The sequence below is a fragment of the Ochotona princeps genome, chromosome 4, assembly GCF_030435755.1.
Source record: "Ochotona princeps isolate mOchPri1 chromosome 4, mOchPri1.hap1, whole genome shotgun sequence".
Classification (NCBI taxonomy): domain Eukaryota; kingdom Metazoa; phylum Chordata; class Mammalia; order Lagomorpha; family Ochotonidae; genus Ochotona; species Ochotona princeps.
Window position 1 is genome coordinate 5,481,929 of NC_080835.1, and position 21,838 is coordinate 5,503,766.

Sequence of the window (21,838 nt, forward strand, 5' to 3'; positions counted from 1 at the left end):
CACAGGGACCAGGGAAACCCCAGCCTTTTCCGGCTTTGTTTCCTGTCTGCCTTCCTCCAGGCCAGGCCCAGGAGGCTGGCACAGGGACTTCGTGTCCTTGGGGCCAGGCAGTAAGCATCAAGCCAGCCAGCGAGAGGCCCCAGCCAGCCACCATGTACACACACAGCCCCTGGGCCTGGTCACGCTCGCCAGCCAGCTGTCGGCTTCCCGGGCAGGTGGAGCAGCCCACATACTAGACGCCAAGGTGTCCCCTGGCTGGGCTTTGGGGAGACACCCTGACCCCCAGTGCTGTTCCACAGGCCTCTGCCCTTCATACCTGCAGTGTCAGGTTGGAGGGGATGGGGGAATAACTGAGCCAGGACACCCTTCCTGGCATTAAAGAAAGTTCCGCCTGTACCAAGCCTGGCAGATGCTGCTCAGCCATCTCTTGGGGGCACAAGCCCTGAGCCATCCAGCCATCCCTGCTCCACACCCTGTGACGGGCAGCCGCAAGCTGGTGGGGAGAAGGGCTCCAGGGCTGTTGATCCTGCCTTGTGTCCCTGAGGGTGGGCAGAGCAAGCCTGGGTTTGGGTATGCGGCAGTGAGGCTGGCAGTCCCCTTGGCACCCTTCACAGTTTCCCCACCACCATCCTGATCCCAGGAGAGGTGGCCAAGGTCCATGCCACCCCAGGGGCAACCGAAGCCAGGAGCTGGGGCCTGGGACAGATGTGCTAGCCTCCAAAACAGGGCACAGCGGGTGGGGGTGCCTGATGTCCCAGATAGGGTGCCACGCCCCAGGAGGGTACAGAGGTGGGCAGGGGACAGGGTGTCCCAGGCATAGTGGCATAGGCAGGCGTTTATCTACAGGGTGTGGTGGCAGCAGCGTGGGAGCCCACGTGCACAGAGCCCCTCCCCTGGCTCCCATGGGGTATATACGGCGTGGACCCTGACCACGCAGCCTGGGTACAACTCCAGGGGCCCAAGTTCAAAGCCAAGTCAGTGCAGCCTGAGGTTTCAGCAGTCTTGGCAAAGGCAGAGAACCCTCAGGACAGACCATCTGTGCCCAGGAGATCTGAGGCTGCACCCCACGCCTGCCCCCAGGTTCAGGCTTCTGGTTGGCGTTACACAGATGGGAACTCATCTGAGCTGTGGGGGGAGACCAGCCCCTCCCTCCACCACCTGCACTGTGAGCCGGGATAAAGCTGGGGTGATAGCTGGGGCAGAGGGAGCTGCTCTCCCATGGCCCCTCGGAGCCCAGGCTCCAGGACACGCAGCACGCCCCACATGTGGCCTCTAGGCCCCTCTGGGCAGCAGCGGCTCCTGCACAGACCATGAAACTAGCTGGGCACCGGTCCCTGCCGATGCTCGCCTGCACTGGCTAAGGGGGAGACCACTTCTCCCCACCGTTCCCCCAGCACTCTCCCCTCCTGAGCTGTTCGCTGGGGTCCCACCTTGCGTGGGTGCCTGTGGTGCGTACCCCACAGACCAGGAGAAAGGGGGTCAGGGTGGGGTGCAGGGAGTATGGCACCCACCCAACACCCAGAACAAAACTCGCAGACTCTGTGGCGCCCATGGGCCTGAGGGGTGGTGGCCGGCTGGCAGGCTGGGGGGCCGCTTCCTGTGTGTGCACCTAGATGCTGGATAATTACAAAACCACACGAGGCCAGGCGCGAGCATGAGAGCCCCGCTGCTTGTTGGCAGAGCGCACAGGGAAGGGCTTGGAAGGAAACAGGGTGATGCAAGCGCCATATGTCTGTCCATTTGGAGTTCTGGAACCTTCAGAGGACACACCCTTGGTGGGAGGGCAGGGATTCTTAGCCCTTCCCCTAAAGTTGGCCCAGCACCATGTTCAGAGTAAGGGCAGGTTGGAGCCGCCGAGGGAAGCCTTCCAGCTGCCCAGAGCGTGGCTGCTGACAACAGGTCAGTAACTACTCCCGAGCAGCCGGTGGGAGGGATTGGGTGTGCCTGTCCTCAGCACAGTGGGTGTCAGAGGCCACGTGAGGCACTACAGAAAGTTCCTGGAAACCAGAATGACAGTGTGTTTTGATGCAAAAGCAGTTGACATCCATGTATTTGAGAGGTTTCCAAACAGTTTGTGAAAAATGCTTGTAGGGGGCTGGTGTGGTGACTCAACAGGTTAATCCTCTGCAGCACCAGCATCCCAAATGGGTGCAGGTTCAAGACCCAGCTGCTCCACTTCTGATCCAGCTCCCTGGGAAAGCAGGGGAGCATTGTCCAAGTCCTTGGGGCCTTTGCACAACATGGAAGACTTGAAAGGAGTTCCTGGCTCCTGACTTCACCCTGGCCCAGCTCCAGCTGCTACGGCCGTTTGGGGAGTGAACCTGTGGATGGAGCATCAGGCTCTCCCTCTGTGTCTCTCCAGTTATCTGTAACTCTGTCTTTCAAATAAAATATTTTTTTTAAGATTTATTTATTTTCATTACAAAGTCAGATATACAGAGAGAAGGAGAGACAGAGAGGAACATCTTCCATCTGCTGATTCACTCCCCAAGTGAGCACAATAGCCGGTGCTGCACTGATCCGAAGCCAGGAGCCAGGAGCCTCTTCCAGGTCTCCCGTGCGGGTGCAGGAACCCAAAGCTTTGGGGGCATTCTCGACTGCTTTCCCAGGCTACAAGCAGGGAGCTGGATGGGAAGTGGAGCTGCTGGGATATGAACCGGTGCCCATATGGGATCCTGGCGTGTTCAAAGAGAGGACTTTAGCCGCTAGGCCCCAAATAAAATCTTTTCTGAAGGCTTGTTGTTGAGGCTGGTGTGATGGCTTAACTGGCTAATCCTCCCCTTGCAAGCACCCACATCTGATGTTGGTACCAATTTGTGTCCTTGCTACTCCCTTCTATCTTAACCCTGCTTATGGCCTGAGAAAGCAGTGGGGGATAACTCTCAAGTCCTTGGGACCTTGCACCTGCATGGGAGACATGGAAGAGGCTCAGCTCCAGCCACTGTGGCCACTGGGGAGTGAACTAGCAGGCAGAAGATGTTTCTCTCTCCAAATCTGCCTTTCCGATAAAAATCTTTTTTTTTTTTTAATGGTTATCGTTGGGCCCAATGTGAAAGCCTAGTGGTTAAAGTTCCCACCTTACATGTGTGGGGATCCCATATGGACACTGGCTCGTATTCCAGCTGTTCTACTTTCCATCCAGCTCCCTGCTTGTGGCCTGGGAAAGCAGTAGTAGATTGCCCAAAGCCTTGGGACCCTGCACTCACATGGGAGACACAGAAGTTTCTGGCTGCTGGCTTCGGATCAGCTCAGTTCTGGCCACTGCGGCCACCCAGATAGTGAAGGAGCAGACAGGATATCTTTCCGTATCTCTTCTTTGTAGATCTGCCTTTCCAAAAAAACTATTTTTTTAGATTTATTTATTTTTATTTCTTTTTTAAAAGATTTATTTCATTGGGAAGGCAGATATATAAGGAGGAGAAGAGACAGAGAGGAAGATCTTCCGTCCGATGATTCACTCCCCAAGTGGTTGCAATGGCTGGTGCTGCGCCAATTCGAAGCCAGGAGCCAGGAGCTTCTTCTGGGTCTCCCACGCAAGTGCAGGGTCTCAATGCTGCGGCTGTCCTCGACTGCTTTCCCAGGCCACAAGCAGGGAGCTGGATGGGAAGTGGAGCTGCCGGGATTAGAACCGGCGCCCGTATGGGATCCTGACACGTTTAAGGCGAGGACTTTAGGCGCTAGGCCACTGTGGCACTTTACTTCTACTTTCCACAAACTGTGAAGTTCCCTCAGAGATGTCCCGGTTACCCTGCCCTGACCTTCACACGAGGAGGCCACTGCCTGCAGTGATCCCGTGCCCCATGAATATGTGTCAGTTAGACATGCAAATTAAGAACTGACTAGCAAGCCAGCACATCCCATATCTGAGTTCAAGTTTCACCCTATTCTGATGCTAGCTTCTCTCCACACTTTTTTTTTTTTTAAAGATTTAATTATTTGGGGGCCTGGCACAATAGCATAGTGATAAAAGTCCTCACTTGCACGCACCGGGATCCCATATGGGTGCCGGTTCTAATCCCGGCAGCCCTGCTTTCCCATCCAGCTCCCTGCTTGTGGCCTGGGAAAGCAGTTGAGGACGGCCCAAAGCCTTGGGACCCTGCACCCGCGTGGGAGGTTTTGGATTTGCTCAGCTCCAGCCGTTGCGCTCACTTGGGGAGTGAATCATTGGGGACAGAAGATCTTTCTCTCTGTCTCTCCTCCTCTCTGTATATCCGCCTTTCCAATTTATTTGAAATACAGAGTTACAAAGAAAGGTTCACTCCCCAAATGACTGCAATGGCCAGAGCTGATCCAGGCCAGAGCCAGGAGCCAGGAGCTTCCTCCAGGTCTCCCACGTGGATGTAGGGGTCCAAGGCCTGTTGCTTTCCCAGGGCCATGACCAGGAAGCTAGATTGAAAGTGGAGTAGCTGGGATTCCGACTGACACCCCTGTGGGAAGTCAGTGCCGCAGCATGGCTTTACCCCTAAGCCACAGCTGGGGAGGCAGTGGTTGATCACCCACGCGTGAGTCCCCACCACAGGGGAGACCGGGTTGGAGTTCCAGACTCTTCGCTTCAGCCTGACCGAGTCCCACTTGTTGCAGGCATTTGGGGGAGTGAACCAGTGGTTAGGAAATTGCTGCCTTTCAAAAAAATTTTTTTTTAATATAAGAAATAGATTCCGGGGCCTGGCGCAATAGCCTAGTGGCTGAAGTCCTTGCCTTGCATGTGCCTGGATCCCTTGTGGGCGCTAATTCCTGTTCCAGATCCTCCACTTTGCACCCAACTCCCTGCCTGTGGCCTGGGAAAGCAGTCCAGGACAGTCCAGAGCCTTGGGACCCTGCGCCCACGTGGGGGACCCGGAAGGAGCTCCTGGCTCCTGGCTCCGGATCGGCTCAGCTCTAGCCATCGTGGCCATTTGCAGAGTAAGCCAGCAGATGGAAGATTTTCCCCATCTCTCCTTCATTTAAATATGACCTGCCTTCCCAGCTGCCCCATCTTTCCTAGCAGGCAGCGTCAGGAGGGGGCCACAGGCCGTCCATTTGCCGTTCCCACTTGAACAGTTTTCATTGATGCAGAGGCAGTGTCCACCGTGAGCAGCAGCATGCCAAGGCTGCCCTCCTGGGCAGCACTGGCCCCTGGGGCAAGAGAGGGGCACAGGACAGCCTGGATTACCTGTGTCACCCCTGTTGGCCCTGCAGGTGTGCCAGCACTGTGACACTCAGCCTCTGGGTCTCGGGAGGAGGCTACCCACCCCAGAGCCTGGCCTGCCTCAGGCCCCAGGGGCTGCAACCCGGGGGCTGCTTCCCTCGTCACAACCTCTGCCTCCTCCCCCTGCCAGGCCAGGGTCCCACAGTGAGTGTCCTCCTCACAGCCAGGCCGTTCTCGTCCCCGTCCTCAGCATCTCTGTCACAGGTGCCCTCCTGCTCCAGGGGGCTGCTGGGCAGGGATGGAGCCTCGTGCGGAGGGGAAGGTGCGGGGCGGCTTCCAGGAGGCTCTCCTCGGGATGACAGATCTAGGAAATGAAGGACCCTAGGAACTACAGGACTGAGGGGCTGGCACCTGCAGCTCAGCGCCAAAGGCACTGTGGGGGCAGCCGGTCCCATCTGCACCACAGAACTGCTGGAAACATTGATGAGGGGTGCAGGGGGCATCCGTGTGGGTGTGGGGTGGCGGTAGGAGGTGGGGTCAGGCTCTGGGTAGGAGCCCCCATCCCAGCAACAACAAAAAAAGGACTTTGTAAACCTTCAGATCTGCCGCCCTTCCCAGACAAAGAAACTGACAGGTAAAGAGACAGGAGCCAAACGCACACAGAGCGCCTGGCCCCCTGGGGAGATGGATTTTTCTTGGAGTCCAATATTTAGGCAATGTTGGGAAGAAGCCAGGACCCGAAGTGGTACTGTTTAGACCCCGGCTGTGGCTGGAGCGGGTTCCAGGCCCGCGGGAGAGAGGTCTCAGGAGGACCGCAGCCCCTTCACGCTCCGCCGGTCTCTGGCGCCCCTGTGTGGCCGCGGCTCGCAGCCCGTCTGGCCGGCGCCGTCCGGCCGCGGGAGGGCCGAGTGGCCTCAGGTGAGGGCGGCCAGGGCGCCGTCCGACCGGCTGACGCCCGCCTCGGGCAGCAGAGCCGGCCCGGGGGTCCCGGCTGGGGGCGGCAGTCCTGGCTCCCCTCCTGGCCCGCCGGGCCGAGGCCACACACCCACCCGGCTGTCCCCCACAACCGGGCCCCGGGAAGCCACCCGAGAGGCGCGCGGCGCCCCGATACGCGGAGTGAGGGGTGCTGGGTTCGCCCTCCGCGCCGCCGCCGGGCGCGCCTAACCCCCAGAACCCCGCAACAAGCACAGCTCGAGCAGCCGCCCCGTCAGAGCAGCCGAGGCAGCGCCCAGCCGAGGTGCTGCTGACGAAAACCGCCTGCGGGTCAGAGCCGCCCGGCTGCCCCGCCCTTCCACCGCCCGGCTTGGCGGGACCCCCAGTCCCACGGCGGCGTCTGCCAGTTGGACACAGCTGGACGGAAGTCAGTCCCTCCCTCCCCCAGCCCCCTGGCTCCGACCTCCTCCGGCCCCCGTCGGGACCTCCCCTCGCCCTGCACATTCCAGGGCCCGCGCCGGCTGGGCTCCCGACCCAGCCTAGAAGGCCAGAAAGTGGGGGTGACAGCCTAGCCTGCTTCAAGCTCTGGCTTCGGAGCTCCTCCATTCCCGCCAGCCTCAGTGTGCCCCTCTGCCCAATGGGTGTGATCAGCCGCCCTCTACTCCTCCCCACCTGAGTCTCAGGTCAACTCTCCTAACAAAGTGAGATTAGAAACTTTTGTGGGGGGGGGTTGGCGGGGGTGGCCAGGCCAGGCCAGGCCGGCTGGGCGAACCCGGGCAAGGAGGAGGGAACTACAACTCCCATCCGGCGCCGGGGCCGGAGGGCGTCCCCGGCCCCTCTCCCAGTGGGTCCAGGGCGCCAGGGCAGCTGGAGCGCCTGGGGCATTCCCGCACCTTGGGCGAGGGCTCCGGGAGGCACGCGGAGCTGGGACAGCACCCCGACAGGCCCCTGCACCCCCACCCCCGGCTCCCGGCTGCCTCGGCGACCCCGCCCTCCCACTTCCTGGCCGGGACTCGGTGCCGCCCCCCGCGCGCCTCCGCCCTCCCACCTTCACCTGCAGCCGCGGCTCCCATTGGCCGGTGCGCACCTGCCCGTCCGTCGGGGGCGGGGGGCGGGGCGCACGGCGCCCAGGTGAGGGCGCGCGGGCGGCGGCCGAGGAAGGTGACAGCGGGGAGGGCGGGAGGGTGGGGGGAGGCCGCACGGACAGACCGGCGGACCTGCCGACGGACGGGCATGTGAGACGTCCGGCTCCTGCGCGGGCGCGAGGGCCTCCGGCCGCAGCCATGGAGCGGCGGCTGCGCGCGCTGGAGCGCCTGGCGCGGGGCGAGGCCGGCGGCCCGGGACTCGACGGCCTCCTCGATCTGCTCCTGGGACTGTACCACGAACTCAGCAGTGCCCCTCTGCGGCGGGAGCGCAACGTGGCGCAGTTCCTGAGCTGGGGTGAGTGGACCCCCAATGGCCCCGAATGGAGGGTGGTGTTGGTGGGGTGGTGGTTAGGCCCTGGGGACACACACTGCGCAGAGACTCGGACACTCCCGCAGGGACCTGCCTCGCAGCGAGTACCCCACACGTGTCACCGCGTTCAGATTCAGGCGCGCGTCTGTTGACGCGTCCCCAACCCCGGCATGTGTGAACAGCATAGGATCACAAACTTGTCCCCATGTGTGTAGACACCAGGCGAGCGCAGCCACTCTCTGCGAGCTGCGTACAGGATTCCTTGCTTGACCATCACAGCACCTGCCTAAGGCAAACCTACGCGCAGCGCCTGTCACCCCAGCCCCTTGCATTCCTTGTGGTGACAGGGACACAGTCCCAGCCCCCGGGAGCCCCCTTACCCCATGGCATGCGCCCTGCAGGGCTCACAACCCCAGGTTTGTGTCCAGCCTGGGGTCTGGGCCTTTGTAATCTCACCCCTTACTCTCTCCCCACCACACACACCCACACACACACACAAGCTCCCTGCATACAGGGCCACCCGCCTGATCTCGCCGCAGGGTCGCAGGACTGGCCCCAGGTGGGTCTGAGTCCTTTCCTGGTTTCTCTTCTGAGTCACCGGGAGTGGCTGGCCCGGGGTGACCCTGAGCATGGTGTGGGCACTGGCGCCAGCCGGAGGGTTCCCTGGTCACACCCGGCCGGGCTGTGCGGCAGGGCAGTTGGGGGGTGGTGGCTGGCCGGCCAGGAGCCCGGTATGGAGAGCAGGGTGAGGTTGGTGTTTGTGCAGTGGGCAACCAGCGTTCCTGGCGCCCTTGACTCTGGGCAGGCACAGGGCTCGGCCTGGCACAGCTGAGGACCTGCCAGCCCAGCATGCCAACAGCTCTGATATCTGGGGTGAAGGCAGACTGGGGGCCTCCTGTGTCCATGTCGTCACCAGCCACCCCAGCCCGGGGCAGCCCTGCACGTGTGTATACGTGTGTGTGTGTGTGTGTGTGTGTGTACACCTTTTGCCGTCTCCCGAGGTAACTTGAAGGGCAGTGACTCAATGCCTCTCCTGCCTCAACTTGTCCTCACCCCTACCCAGCACCCCCCTCCTCTGTGGGTACCAGGGCAGCCTGTCCAGGGAGGTCGGGAACTTTCTGGGACCCCTGTGCAGCTGACGGGTCCCTGTCCTGGCCTGGGTCCTCCCCTGCTGCCTGTGTGCTTCCTCCTGCTCCACACACACCTGGGAAAGAGACAATTAATGTCTGTGATGAGGTTCTCACACCGCCCCCGCTGCAGGGCTCTGCCCGATAAACCAGTGGGGCAGCTCCCGTCCCACCCGCCGCCTGCCTGCCCAGCTGGCAGGCAGGAAACTGAGCCAAGGAGCCAGGCAGCAGCTGCTCCCAAGCCTGGCTACTCCCTCAGCCTGGCTGCAGGTGCCCCTCCTGGAGGTGGCAAAGTGGGGTGATCCCGGCCAGCAGGAGGGACTCGGCTGGGCTGGCGGGCAGGTGCTGGTGCCCTGCTGCAGGTTCAGTTCTTCCAGCCTGTTTCTGACTTGCCAGCAGGAGACATTGTTGCTGCCTCCAGCCCCAGACCACACCCCCTGGGCCTGTCCTCCCAGGAGCCCAGCCACACCACATCACACCACCACTGCCCCAGGCCTCACCCCCAGCCAGGTGCCGCTGTACCCGCAGGGTCCTGGGACCCAGGCCCACAGCTCCTGGAGAGAGGCAGAGATACCTCCCTGGGGACAAGGAATGTCACCTATCCAGTTTTCTGAGACAGGCCCTGACCTGGCTGGGTTAGGGGGCCAAGCGCTGACTCTGGACGGTATCCCCAGGGTGACCTGGCCGGCCAGGGCTAGTCACCCCTCTCACCTACTCCCTCACTCTCCTTGCCACCGGCTGGGGATGGAGGACTACAAGTCTCATGAGACCCCATGGCTGCCAGGGGACAGGGGAGTCCTGGGAGGTATGGGACCCTCTGCCTTCCAAGCTTCAGGCACAAGCCATGCTCGTTGGCAAGAGGCTGTCCCTGGGGAGCTGGTCCGTCCGCCAGCGCCCTGAGCCTCGCTTTGTGCCCACAGCCAGTCCCTTCGTGGCGCAAGTGAAGGAGCTACGTCTACAGAGGGATGACTTTGAGATCCTGAAGGTGATCGGACGAGGGGCCTTTGGCGAGGTGAGTGGAGGTGGAGTGTTTGTGGGGAGGGTGAGCGTGCTCCTGGCTGGGCTCACACACACCCCACTGCCGCCCCGCCCAGGTCGCCGTGGTGAGGCAGAGGGACACGGGGCAGATTTTTGCGATGAAGATGCTGCACAAGTGGGAGATGCTGAAGAGAGCTGAGGTGAAGATGCCCTGGGCGGCCGGGGCTGGGCAGGGGGAGGCCTCCAGGGTCCCTGGGAGTCGGGCAGGGCTGCTGACTGGCAGCCTCCTGTCTCTTAAGAACTTGTGGTCCGCATCCATTTTGTTTATGATAATGCTTGAGGCCTGAGCCAGCTTGGGTTGGTGAGGGGGCGGTTCCTGACGCGGACCCCTGACCCCCTACAGACAGCCTGCTTCCGGGAGGAGCGAGATGTGTTGGTGAAGGGGGACGGCCACTGGGTGACCACTCTGCACTACGCCTTCCAGGATGAGGAGTACCTGGTGAGGGGGTCCTGGACAAGGCTGGGTACTGGGGCAGGGTTGCGAGGAGGAGCGACCCCCTGCCCCTAGGGCCAGGCCCCTCCCCTGGTCTCTGCTAGGGGCTGGCTGAGAAGTGGGCGGGGCCCCCAGCCTTCCCAAAGCTGATTCCCTCTGCACCCCACCCCTGCCCCACCCTATGCCTGCAGTACCTGGTCATGGACTACTACGCGGGCGGGGACCTGCTTACCCTGCTCAGCCGCTTTGAGGACCGCCTGCCACCCGAGCTGGCGCAGTTCTACCTGGCTGAGATGGTACTGGCCATCCACTCGCTGCACCAGCTGGGTTACGTGCACAGGTAGGCTGTGTGCAGCTTCCTGCCTGCTGTCCCCCAGCCCCCCAACCCGCATACACCGGGTCGTACACAAGAGCCACAGCCCACACCTGCCCCTGCTCGAGCTCCTGGGGGTAAGCCTGATTGCCCATCTTACCCCCTCAGACCAAACCCCTCACTTTTCTCATGCTCCCCTCCCCAAGGGACGTGAAGCCGGACAATGTCCTTCTGGACATGAACGGGCACATCCGCCTGGCTGACTTCGGCTCCTGCCTGCGGCTCAATAACCGCGGCATGGTGAGAACTCGGGCACACCCACCAAGTTGCAGAGATGCCGGGGAGTGGGGAATGCCAGGCCAAGTGCAGGGTGGGTAGAGTGAGTACCAAGCCAGACTTGGGGGTGTGGGGGTGCTAGGGTCTCAGCCAGGGCCCATCAGACCCAGCTAAATCCACAGCTCTCCACATGGCACCCCCCAGGTGGACTCATCGGTGGCAGTGGGCACGCCAGACTACATTTCCCCCGAGATCCTGCAGGCCATGGAGGAGGGCAAAGGCCACTACGGGCCACAGTGTGACTGGTGGTCGCTAGGAGTGTGTGCCTACGAGCTGCTGTTTGGGGAGACGCCCTTCTACGCTGAGTCCTTAGTGGAGACCTATGGCAAGATCATGAACCACGAGGTGTGGCCACGCGGCTCGCTCTGGGGTGCTAGCAAGGGCAGCGGGGAGCCCTGCTGTGTGGCTGGAGTTGCCCAGCCAGACCTGACCCAGCTGCGCCGCCCCCTGGCCGCAGGATCACTTGCAGTTCCCTCCTGATGTGCCCGACGTGCCCGCCAGTGCCCAGGACCTGATCCGCCAGCTGCTGTGCCGCCAGGAGGAGCGGCTGGGCCGTGGTGGGCTGGACGACTTCCGGAACCATCCCTTCTTCGAAGGCGTAGACTGGGAGCGGCTAGCCACCAGCACTGCCCCCTACATCCCCGAGCTGCGGGGACCCCTGGACACCTCCAACTTTGATGTGGATGATGACACCCTTAACCACCCAGTGAGTGGCCAGCTGCTGGCCCTGTGGGAAGTCAGGGGGAGCCATGGGAAGCCCCGAGAGTTCCTTGGAGCAGCTCTGGCCTTGAGGGAGGTGACCCAGTTCACTTGCCCCAAGCTAGGGTGTTGGGAGTCAAGCTCCTGGGGTCATCCCATGAGCCAGAACTCACACATATGTGCTTCTGTGTGTGCTCATGGATGTGGCGTTCCAGAAGGCTGCAGCAGGGCGTGTGACTAGGTGGTACAGGCCCCGGGCCCCTGGCTCCAGCTGCCTGCCGCTGCAGGCACAGGGGCCTATAGTGAATGGGCTTCATACCGCCCTCCCAGAAGACCCGGATGCAGTGCAGGTCCCAGCTGGGGGCATTTGGGAGGGGACTTGTAGAGGAGAGTTGGCTCTGCCTTTCCCAGAAGTTAAAAACAAAAAAAAGTTCAGTTTAGTCCAAAAACATTTTTTTAAACATTTATTAATTTTTATTGGAAAGGCAGATATACAGAGAGGAGGAGAGACAGAGAGGAAGAGCCTCCTCCATCCGCTGATTCACTCCCCAAGTGGCTGCAATGGCCAGAGCTGTGCCGATCTGAAGCCAGCAGCCCAGAGCCTAGAGCTTTTTCCGGGTCTCCCATGGGGGTGCAGGGTCCCAAGGCTTTGAGCCGTCCTCAACTGCTTTCCCAGGCCACAGGCAGGGAGCTGGATGGGAAGCGGGGCTGCTGGGATTAGAACCGGTGCCCATATGGGATCTTGGCACATACAAGGAGAGGACTTTGGTTGCTAGGCTACCATGCTGGGCCTCCCCTTTCCCTGAAAAAAATTTTTAAATGCCCAAGTACAAGCAAAGTTCCCCAAAAGCTCATGTAAAATGCATATTATGGGCGGAAAAAAACACTTATGGGTTCTGAAAAACTTCTTGGCACTAAAACAGGCCATCTTGTATACAAGACTGTTTTGCAGAACTTTTCCAAGTATGCTAAGCAGGAAAGTTCCTGGTGGCCCCTGGGTGAGGGCTGTGGTTCCCCGGCTCAGGTGGAAGCCATGTCAGGCCCCTCGGCTGCCGTCCACGCAGGGGTGAGTTCTCCGGCCTCCACCTGGACAGTCACCTGCTAACCATGTGCCCTTCTCTCCTCTGCAGGGGACTCTGCCACCACCCACCCACGGGGCCTTCTCGGGCCACCACCTGCCATTCGTGGGCTTCACCTACACCTCAGGCAGGTGAGAGAGTGAAATGCTGCCTAGCGCATACACACGACAGGTGCTCCGAGCTCTTCTGTCCTCCTTGGGCCCTGGCCAAGAGAGTTGAGAGCACCCTACTGCTCCCCGGCCTCACTTTGTGCCTCTGTGAAGTGGGCAGGATGGCCTCCTGCTGGCCTGGGGCCACAGCGAGTCCTGGTGGATGCTGTGACCAACCCTGTGTGTGTGTGAGTGAGGCAGCAGGGGGTTCCTTCCAACCGGTACATTAATCATCTGAGATCGCACCACATGTGCCTGCTGGGCCCGGAAGGGGAGCTGGCATGCCGTTAGGTGTTTCTGGGGTGAATGGATGCTCAGATGTGGGCAGAGGCATTGGGCACCTGGGGGTCGTCCCAACCTGAGCTGTGTCTTGTTCTCTCCCAGTCCTAGTGCTGAGAGAAATCCTGACCCAGCGGCTGCTGCGGGACTGGAGGTTGAGCTGAGCTGGAAGCATGCAGGTGAGGGGGTTGGCTGGGCAGGGCTGGGAGGGCCACTGGGGCAGGCGGGGTGCCTGGTTCTCAACGGCTCTTCCCGGCAGAATCACTGAGGAACAGCAAAGCCCCCTTGGTCCAGCCCGACGGGCCCCCAGCCAGCGGCCCAGGCCAGGACAGTGAGCTGCAGCAGGTGAGGGCCTGGCAAGGTCGGTCGGTGGCCCGGAGCTGTCTGGCACACACCCCCAGCGCTGTGTCCTGACCCCGGGCCTTGTCCCCAGGAGCTGGCCGATGCCCGGGCGGCACTGCACGCACAGGCGCAGGAGCTGTGCAGGGTCCATGGCCGGCAGGAGGAGCTGCTGCGGAGGCTGCAGGAGGCCCAGGAAAATGAGGCAGCTACCGCTAGCCGGGCACAGGCCCTGAGCTCCCAGCTGGAAGAAGCCCAGGGTATCCGGCGAGAGGTGAGCCAGGGCCTGGGCATGGTCGCAGGATGCAGGGGTTGGGGGCAGTGCGGGCATTGGCAGCCTCGTGTTGCCATGGGGAGGGAACGCTGAGCTGCAGGTTGGTCTGGGTACTCTGCTGCCTCATGCCAACTGTGGCCAGCACAGCCTACATCTGTGGTAAAGGGCGTGGCAAGACCGGGAGGACAAGGTCAGGGTCAGCCCTGTCCTCTGTACCTGTCACAGCTGGAGGCCCAGGTAGCCACCCTGAACCTGGAGGTGATACAGCTCCGGGGGCAGCACAAGCAGAGCCGGGACAAGGACACCTCCTGGGCTGAGGTACTGAGTCTGCCTCTGTGTTGAGTGGCTCAGCCTCCATCTGACACTATTCGGGCCTCTCAGGGGTGTGGTGCAGGTGGGGTGCATGGGGGACCCCTGGCCTGACCCTTCTGTGTCCTTAAGCCTGTGCGCACTGCTTCTGAGACCAATGGCACAGGGCCACCCAAGGGGCACTCACAGGAGGCCCAGCTGCTGCGGGAGGAGGTGACCGCCCTACGGGAGCAGCTGGAGCAGGCCCGCAGCCTGGGGTGAGCTGGGGGCTCCCAGGCAGGCGGGGAGTGGAGCGGGCAGACAGTAGGCTGAGCCAGAAGTCACCGCTGGGGCCATCTGCTCCCCAGGCCTGGCGGGAAGGAGGAGGCGCTGTGCCGGCTGCAGGAGGAGAATGCACGGCTGAGTCGGGAGCAGGAGCGGGTGAGTGGCAGGGCGTTTGCCCCAGAAGCCTGAGTCAGGTGTGCAATGTGGAGGCTGGCAGTGTTGGGGGCAGGTGCCCAGAGCCATGCCCGAGTCGGGGAGGCAGGGTAGGGGGCTGGCAGTTCCCCGGAGCCCCAAGTGGTGAGCATGTTCGGGACTTAGCAAGAGTGGGGGGTGGGCTGGGAAGGGGGTGGGGCCCCGTGGGGACCCACACTGTTTCCTGCTCGGCACAGCTGACGGAGGAGCTGGAGCAGGTGCAGCAGAGCAAGCTGCGGCTGGAGGGCGAAAAGCGGGAGACAGAGAGCAACTGGGAGGCCCAGATCGCTGACATCCTCACCTGGTAGACACCCAAGGGCCCGGGGCGGGGCCAGGACTGGGGCGGGGCCAGGACTGGGGCGGGGCCAGGACTGGGGCGGGGCCAGGCCAGGGATGACCTGGAGCCCCTTTGCTTGTCAGGGTGAATGATGAGAAGGTGTCCAGGGGCTACCTGCAGGCGCTGGCCACCAAGATGTCCGAGGAGCTGGAGTCCTTGGGGAGCATGGGCGCCCAGACACCCCCCACACGGCCACTGGTGAGCCCTGGAGAAGTCCTGGGGAGGGGGGTGGCCGGCGGTGCCGATGCAGCCAGGCTCACGGTGAGGATGCTGTCTGTGGCCCCCAGGACCACCAGTGGAAGGCAAGGCGGCTGCAGAAGATGGAGGCCTCTGCCCGGCTGGAGCTGCAGTCTGCGCTGGAGGCTGAGATCCGTGCCAAGCAGGCCCTGCAGGAGCGGCTAACCCAAGCGCAGGAGGCCCAGCTGCAAGCTGAGCGGTGAGGCTAGGGGTGACTGGTGGGCTCCTTGGCGGAGGGGGGTGTGGCACCGACTGCCCCCGCATTCCAGGCTGCTTGCCAAGCCCTGTGTGTTCCTGACAGGCGTCTCCAAGAGGCTGAGAAGCAGAACAAGGCCCTACAGCAAGAGCTGGCTGCCCTGCGTGAGGAGCTGCGCGCCCGCGGGCCTGGCGGTCAGTGTCCCCTCCCAGACCGGTGGTGCTGCTTCTGAGGCCTCAGCCCTGCCCTGCCCCCTAGGCCCAGGGCCCCTGCCCCGTGACTCCCAGCCTGTCTTTGCAGATGCCAAATCCTCCAGTTCCCTGATTCCCCTCCTGTCCTTCCGGGGCGCCTCAGAGGTAGGAGCCCAGGGCTGGGGCTGCCAGGGGCCCGGGCAGGGGGTGGGGCAGACCCTGACCTTGCCCTTCCCTCCCCTGACTGCAGAAGGATATAGCCAAGGATCCTGGCCCCTCAGGAGAGGCCCCAAGGCCTGGGATGGAGCCTGAGCTGAGGCCTGAGGGCCACCGCAGCCTACGAGCGGGGGTGAGTGTGGGTAGGATCCCTGGGCATGGGATCGGGGGTGAGCAGCTCATGCCCGCCGCCCCCTCACCTGTCCCTGTCCCCTGTCCCCTGATAGGCTGGGTTTCCCCGAGTGCCTGCGGCCCCTGCAGAGGGCACCTCTGCCAAGGTCAGTGTCTGGAGGGGCAGGGTGGATGGGGATGCCATCTGGGCTATGGGGCTTTTCTAGGGAAGGAGTGGGCCTTACAACCAGGGCAGTGAGCATGCCCAGTGCCACAGACCTGCTGGGGCTCAGTGTGGGCACCATGGCCCTCTAAGTAATGGCATGCCTGCCCCCTCCATCCCTGCAGCCCAGCTCACACTCGCTCCACCCCCGGAGTTTCCCGTCCCCTACCAAGTGTCTCCGCTGTACCTCGCTAATGCTGGGCCTGGGCCGCCAGGGCTTGGGCTGTGATGGTGAGAGCCGTCCCAGTGTGCGCTGCCTCCCACCACCCCGGCCTGGGTTTCCTGAGGGAGGCAGGGCAGTCAGGGTGGTCTTAGGGTGCTTGGTCTCCCCTCGGTCTCACTCACCTGTCCTCTCCCCTTCTTTCCACAGCCTGTGGCTACTTCTGCCACTCAGCCTGTGCCTCCCAGGCTCCCCCCTGCCCCGTACCCCCTGACCTTCTCCACACAGCCCTGGGAGTGCACCCTGACACAGGCACGGGCACCGCCTACGAGGGCTTCCTGTCGGTGAGCTGGGGCTGGAGGTGGCTACAGGGGTTGGGGGTGGGCAGCAGCCCGAGATGCGGTGGCCCTTCCTCCCATGCCTGCCTCTCACACAGGTGCCCCGGCCTTCGGGCGTGCGGCGCGGCTGGCAGCGGGTGTTTGCCGCGCTCAGTGACTCTCGCCTGCTGCTCTTCGATGCGCCCGACTCGCGGCTGAGCCCGGCCAGCGGGGCCCTGCTGCAGGCCTTGGATCTAAGGTGGGTAAGGGGCCGTGGTGTGTGGGCATGGGGTTAGCCACTGTGGGAGGGTAGGTGGGCAGCCAGTGGCAGTGCGGCCTCTGACCCACTTTGTGGCATTCCCCAGGGACCCCCAGTTCTCAGCCACCCCTGTCCTGGCCTCTGATGTCATCCACGCCCAGTCGCGGGACCTGCCACGCATCTTTAGGGTGAGTGCTTGGCGTGGGGCCCTCCCCCCAGTGCAGGTGCCTGTGGTAGCCTCCTGTATGGGAGCGTGCCTCCGGGAATCTGACTGGGGCCTCGCCCTGCTTGGGGCCCTCCAGGGGCGCCTCCCCACCTTCCACCAGGTCTCTGAGATGGCACACATCTGAGTTGCCAGCCGCTTGAGTTCCCAGGGTGTACTGGGGTGCCACCCTCCCCCCAGTCCTCACACTGTCCCCCCAGCCCCTCCCCAACCCCATGTTCCCACGCTGCCACCCCTTCCCCCCCAACATCACAGGGCCCTGCGACCCTCCGTGCACCCGTCCGACCACCCTCTCTGGCCTGTCCCCTGCCGCCGCCGGCCGCGCCCAGCACTGCACCCTGCAAGCTGGCGGTCAGTGCTGCTAACAGCCGGAGGAGGGCAGGGAGGAAGGCTGGGTGGCTGCAGTGCACAGCCCTCCAGCTGCGCTCCCTCCCTCCAGGTGACCGCCTCCCAGCTGGCCGTGCCACCGACCACATGCACTGTGCTGCTGCTGGCCGAGAGCGAGGGGGAACGGGCACGCTGGCTGCAGGTGCTGGGCGAACTGCAGCAGCTACTGCTGGACACATGGCCTCGGCCCCGGCCCGTGTACATCCTCAAGGAGGCCTATGACAACGGGCTGCCGCTGTTGCCCCACACGCTGTGCGCCGCGGTCATCGGTGAGCTCCGGCCAGGGCCTTGAGGGACGGGACTGGGGCCCAGCAAGGCGCAGGGGTGGGGGCGGGGAAAGCCCAGGGCAAGGAACGTGGCTTCTCGACACTTTAGTATTTCTCTGGGCTTCAGTTCTAGAAAAATCTTAAGGAAGGAGCACATTGTTTAGTAAGATTTTACTTATTCAAAAGGCAGAGTTACAGATGGAGAGGCAGAAGGAGATTGAGGAAGACAAAGTTCATTCCTTAAACAAATGCCATGCCTGGGGCTGGACCAGGTCAACGCCTGGAGGCTGGGCCTCCACCAGGCCTCCTGTGTGGGTGGCAGAGCTGGGCCATCTCCAGCTGCTTTCCCAGGCACATGAGCAACGGAGCTGTATTGGAAACACGGCCAGGACTCGAACCAGCGCTTTGCTAAGGGCTGCTGGGTGTCATGAGCGGTGACTTTACCTGCTCTGCTACAGCACCAGCCCCAAGCAGATGCTTTAGAGAGACAATTGTGTGGGGCCCCTGTGTGACTGACAGCAGGGAAAGACAGGATGACCCAGAGCCGCTTGGTGTCCTTGGCAGCTGAGGCCCTCTGGAGCTGGGACGCAGCTGCAGAGGGAGTCACGGAGATCCCAGGATTGGGCAGGACCCAGAGGGGCAGTGGCTCCGTGGAGCTCTGGGCCTGGACTGCTTCCTCTTCATTATGGGGGACGAGGTGGTGTGATTCACACAGTCACCCACAAACTGGGGTGACTGCCAAAGCCCTGCCCGCTAGTGGGGCGAGCCAAGGCGTGGTGATGGGAGACGGACCCTGGGGGAGATTCCGCCCCATCTCCTCTGTGCCAGAGGGGGGTCCTCTGACCCCCCCACTCTTGCCCTGCCTCTACCAGACCCTGAGCGGCTTGCCCTGGGCACCGAGGAGGGGCTCTTTGTCATCCATCTGCACAGTAATGGTACTGACCAGCCTGGGCCCCCGGGGGGCGGCCAGGGGCGGAGGGGGATGGCGGCTCCTCACCCACCCACCCTTCTCTCCCTGCCGCCCCTTAAGACATCTTCCAGGTTGGGGACTGCCGGCGGGTGCAGCGGCTGGCCGTGTGTCCCACGGCAGGCCTGCTGGTGGCGCTATGCGGCCGCGGCCCCAGCGTGCGCCTCTTCTCGCTGGCCGAGCTGGAGAGCGCCGAGGCAGCGGGTACTAAGATCGTCGAGTCGCGAGGCTGCCAGGCGCTGGCAGCTGGGCGCATCCTGCAGGCCCGCACGCCCGTCATCTGCGTGGCGGTGAAACGCCAGGTGCTTTGCTACCAGCTGGGCCCCGGGCCAGGGCCCTGGCAGCGGCGCATCCGCGAGCTGCAGGCGCCCGGCCCGGTCCAGAGTCTGGGGCTGCTGGGCGACCGGCTGTGTGTGGGCGCGGCGGGGGCCTTCGCCCTCTACCCGCTGCTCAACGAGGCCGCGCCCCTGGCGCTGGGGGCCGGCCTGGCGCCCGAGGAACTGCCGCCGGCCCGAGGGGGCCTGGGGGAGGCGCTGGGCGCAGTGGAGCTCAGCCTCAGCGAGATCCTGCTACTCTTCACCACGGCCGGCGTCTATGTGGACAGCACCGGCCGCAAGTCCCGCAGCCACGAGCTGCTGTGGCCCGCGGCGCCCACGGGCTGGGGTAAGGCCACGGAGCATGGCCTGCTTGGGTATCCGAGGGGCGGACGGGATCTTGCCCAGCCTCAGCCCCCTACACCCACCCATGGCTGCCAGGGGACCTTCCTCACCCCACCTAAGGGCCTGTTCTGTTTAAACTTAGTGGCCAGTGGGAGTTGCGCATAGGGCTTTGGGGGCGCCTTCAGTGTGTCCCTGGGGAAGGGCTGGGAGCTTGGCCTTGGCGGTGGGCACAGCACTGCCTCCAGCTTGCTAGGTCTCCTTCCCAAACGCCCCTCCCCCGGGGAGGGGAGGGCACAGATCCCAGCTCTAGGGAGTGACGCCGCCTGGGCAGGTGGTTAGACTTCAGGACATAGGGATAACGTGACTAGAGCTCCTGGAGGAAGGATCTTTGCTGGGGAGGAGGGAGCTGTTCCTCTATCATGGCCGGGAACAAGGTGTAATTTCCCACGGCACCCACCCACCCACCCACGGTTCAGAGAGGTGTCTGGGATTCCCTGGGGCCACGCAGTTCAGTCTCCCTACGGCCCCACAGGTTATGCAGCCCCCTACCTGACAGTGTTCAGCGAGAACTCCCTGGATGTGTTTGACGTGAGGAGGGCGGAATGGGTCCAGACGGTGCCACTCAAGAAGGTAAAGCGGCTGTTGGGCATCCCTACCCTCACTCGCGGCCTTGGCACCGCCGAGGGGCTGGGCAGGGCCTGGTCTGACCTCTTTGCCCACCGGCGCAGGTGCGGCCCCTGAATCCAGAGGGCAGCTTGTTCCTCTATGGCACTGAGAAAGTCCGTCTGACCTACCTCAGGAACCCCCTGGCAGGTGAGCGAGTGCGTGCGCATCCTTGAGCAGGGGAGCTGGGGAGTCCATGCACTCACCGCCCACGCCCGGCTCGCACTTTCGCTCGCTCCCACAGAGAAGGATGAGTTCCACATCCCCGACCTCACGGACAACAGCCGGCGCCAGCTGTTCCGCTCCAAGAGCAAGCGCCGCTTCTTCTTCCGCCTGTCAGAAGAGCAGAAGTTGCAGCAGCGCAGGTGCGCATGGGCGCATGGGCGGGGCCCCCTACTCTTGGGGACCCGCGACGCTGGGGAGAGGCAGGGAGACTTCTCGGCTGCCTCCTCCTACACTCTGATCGGCCTGCAGGGAGATGCTGAAGGACCCCTTTGTGCGCTCCAAGTTCATCTCACCGCCCACCAACTTCAACCACCTGGTACACGTGGGCCCAACCGAGGGGAAGCCTGGCACTCGGAACCAGGTGAATCCTCAGGGACCATTGGCAGGCCTTCGGGAGGGCTCTGCATCTCTCCAGTCTCTGGCAGCTGTGAGGTGGGGGACAGGCCCCCTCAGGAATGGCGCGCCTTTGCCACGTCCCCCACTTTCTCTCTGCATCCCAACAGGCCACAGAGAAGAGCCGAGGTGCTCGCAGCTCCGGCCCGCGGCCCCACAGCTTCTCCGAGGCGTCACGACGCCCAGCGTCTGTGGGCAGTGAGGGCTTCGCGGGAGACGCGGACCCAAGTAAGGGCAGCTGCCAGCACTGCCCACCAGCCTGCAACACGCGTGCGCACGCGTGGGACGCCTCAGCTCTGACATTGACCTTTGTTTATGCAGAGAAGAGGAAGCCGTGGGCGTCCCTGTCTAGCGAGTCGGTGTCCCTTCTCCAGGGCTCTCTCAGCCCCGGGGTCTCCCTGCTCCAGGTGAATCCCAGGAGGATGGGGGGGCCCCCCATCCACAAGACCCTGTGCTGAGCCCTGCACCTGCACCGAAACAAGGCCACAGACAGGTGTGGCCAGCCTGATCTCCCGCCCTCTGACAGCTCTTGCTCTGCCAGGTCCCCAGGCGGGGCCTGGGCACAGCTCCACCTAAGGAAAATGCCCTCTGCCCTACCCGCGCCCCTGCTAGTGCCCCCTCCCCCTCTGGCCTTCCTCCGCACCTGTGTGTGACTCCTGCTGGGTTGGGCTTGCATGCTCACCCTCCTCCCTCCCCAGCAGACTCCTCCCTGGTAGGGTCAGATGTTATGCCAATGCCCAGAGTTAGTTGACTGAAGGACTGAGAGAATGAACGTGGGGGTGTGGGTTCCCCCAAGGACTTACCATCTCCCCCTCACACAGCTCCAGTGCCAGGTGGGCTTTAAGGAGGCCTGGGCCTGCCTCCTCATCACACCTGACCTCCCCCTCCCTCCCCTACAGGTCTCTGAGCGACCCCGGAGCCTCCCCCCAGCTCCTGAATCCTCCGAAAGCTACCCATGAAGGCCTCCAGCAGGGCCTGCCCAGCTCCAGGACCTGTGGTCACTAGGGAGCAAGGACTGGGAAGGGCGCCACCCTCTGGCTAGCCTGAGCGGTGCGGAAGGCAGCCGGACTCCGGAGGACCTGAGATAGCCCTGGCAGCCATTAGGCCTGCCCGGGGTTCCCGGGACTGGGTACTCCTGCCTCTCGGTCCTCCTCCGACCAGCCCAGCCTGTGCCAGTCCCTGGGACTAAGAACGGCCCCCCTTGACCCTGGGAACCAGGGCTGATGGATTGTGCCAAAGTTCTCACACCCAGTGCCAAGCCCTACGGAGGCTTGAAGGAGTTGGGATGAGGGACTGAGAAGGTCCCTGGCAGCAGGCGGCATCTGCAGTGGCCTAGGAGTCCCCCAGCTGAGGGCAGATGGGGAGCGAGGTGGGGGGCAGGAAGAGAGACTTCCTGAGGCCCAGAGGGGGGAGGGAGAATGGAGGTAAAGGAGGTGAGAGGCAGGTGCATGGGAAGCAGAG

General features: G+C 63.1%; 1 protein-coding gene across 2 annotated transcripts; it reads left to right on the top strand.

Annotated features, from left to right (window-relative positions):
- The first annotated feature begins 6,842 nt into the window (after positions 1-6,842).
- CDC42BPG (CDC42 binding protein kinase gamma) lies at positions 6,843-21,838 on the top strand. 2 transcript variants are annotated; one of them, XM_058662818.1, is made up of 37 exons: positions 6,843-7,501; positions 9,564-9,655; positions 9,738-9,821; positions 10,025-10,120; positions 10,306-10,454; positions 10,634-10,727; positions 10,908-11,108; positions 11,221-11,469; positions 12,593-12,672; positions 13,081-13,148; positions 13,229-13,314; positions 13,403-13,582; positions 13,808-13,900; positions 14,024-14,148; positions 14,239-14,311; positions 14,545-14,651; positions 14,768-14,882; positions 14,972-15,120; positions 15,223-15,311; positions 15,418-15,473; positions 15,559-15,657; positions 15,752-15,802; positions 15,984-16,089; positions 16,229-16,362; positions 16,455-16,594; positions 16,701-16,782; positions 17,073-17,168; positions 17,257-17,473; positions 18,343-18,405; positions 18,501-19,100; positions 19,629-19,726; positions 19,825-19,909; positions 20,004-20,124; positions 20,234-20,345; positions 20,488-20,605; positions 20,699-20,784; positions 21,277-21,838. In XM_058662818.1, the coding sequence occupies exons 1-37, from the start codon at positions 7,345-7,347 to the stop codon at positions 21,334-21,336; spliced, it is 4,611 nt and encodes a 1,536-aa protein (XP_058518801.1). In that variant the 5' UTR covers positions 6,843-7,344; the 3' UTR covers positions 21,337-21,838. The 2 variants fall into 2 exon arrangements, with proteins under 2 accessions (XP_058518801.1, XP_058518802.1); XM_058662819.1 differs by lacking the exon at positions 17,073-17,168 and having other exon boundaries at positions 6,845-7,501.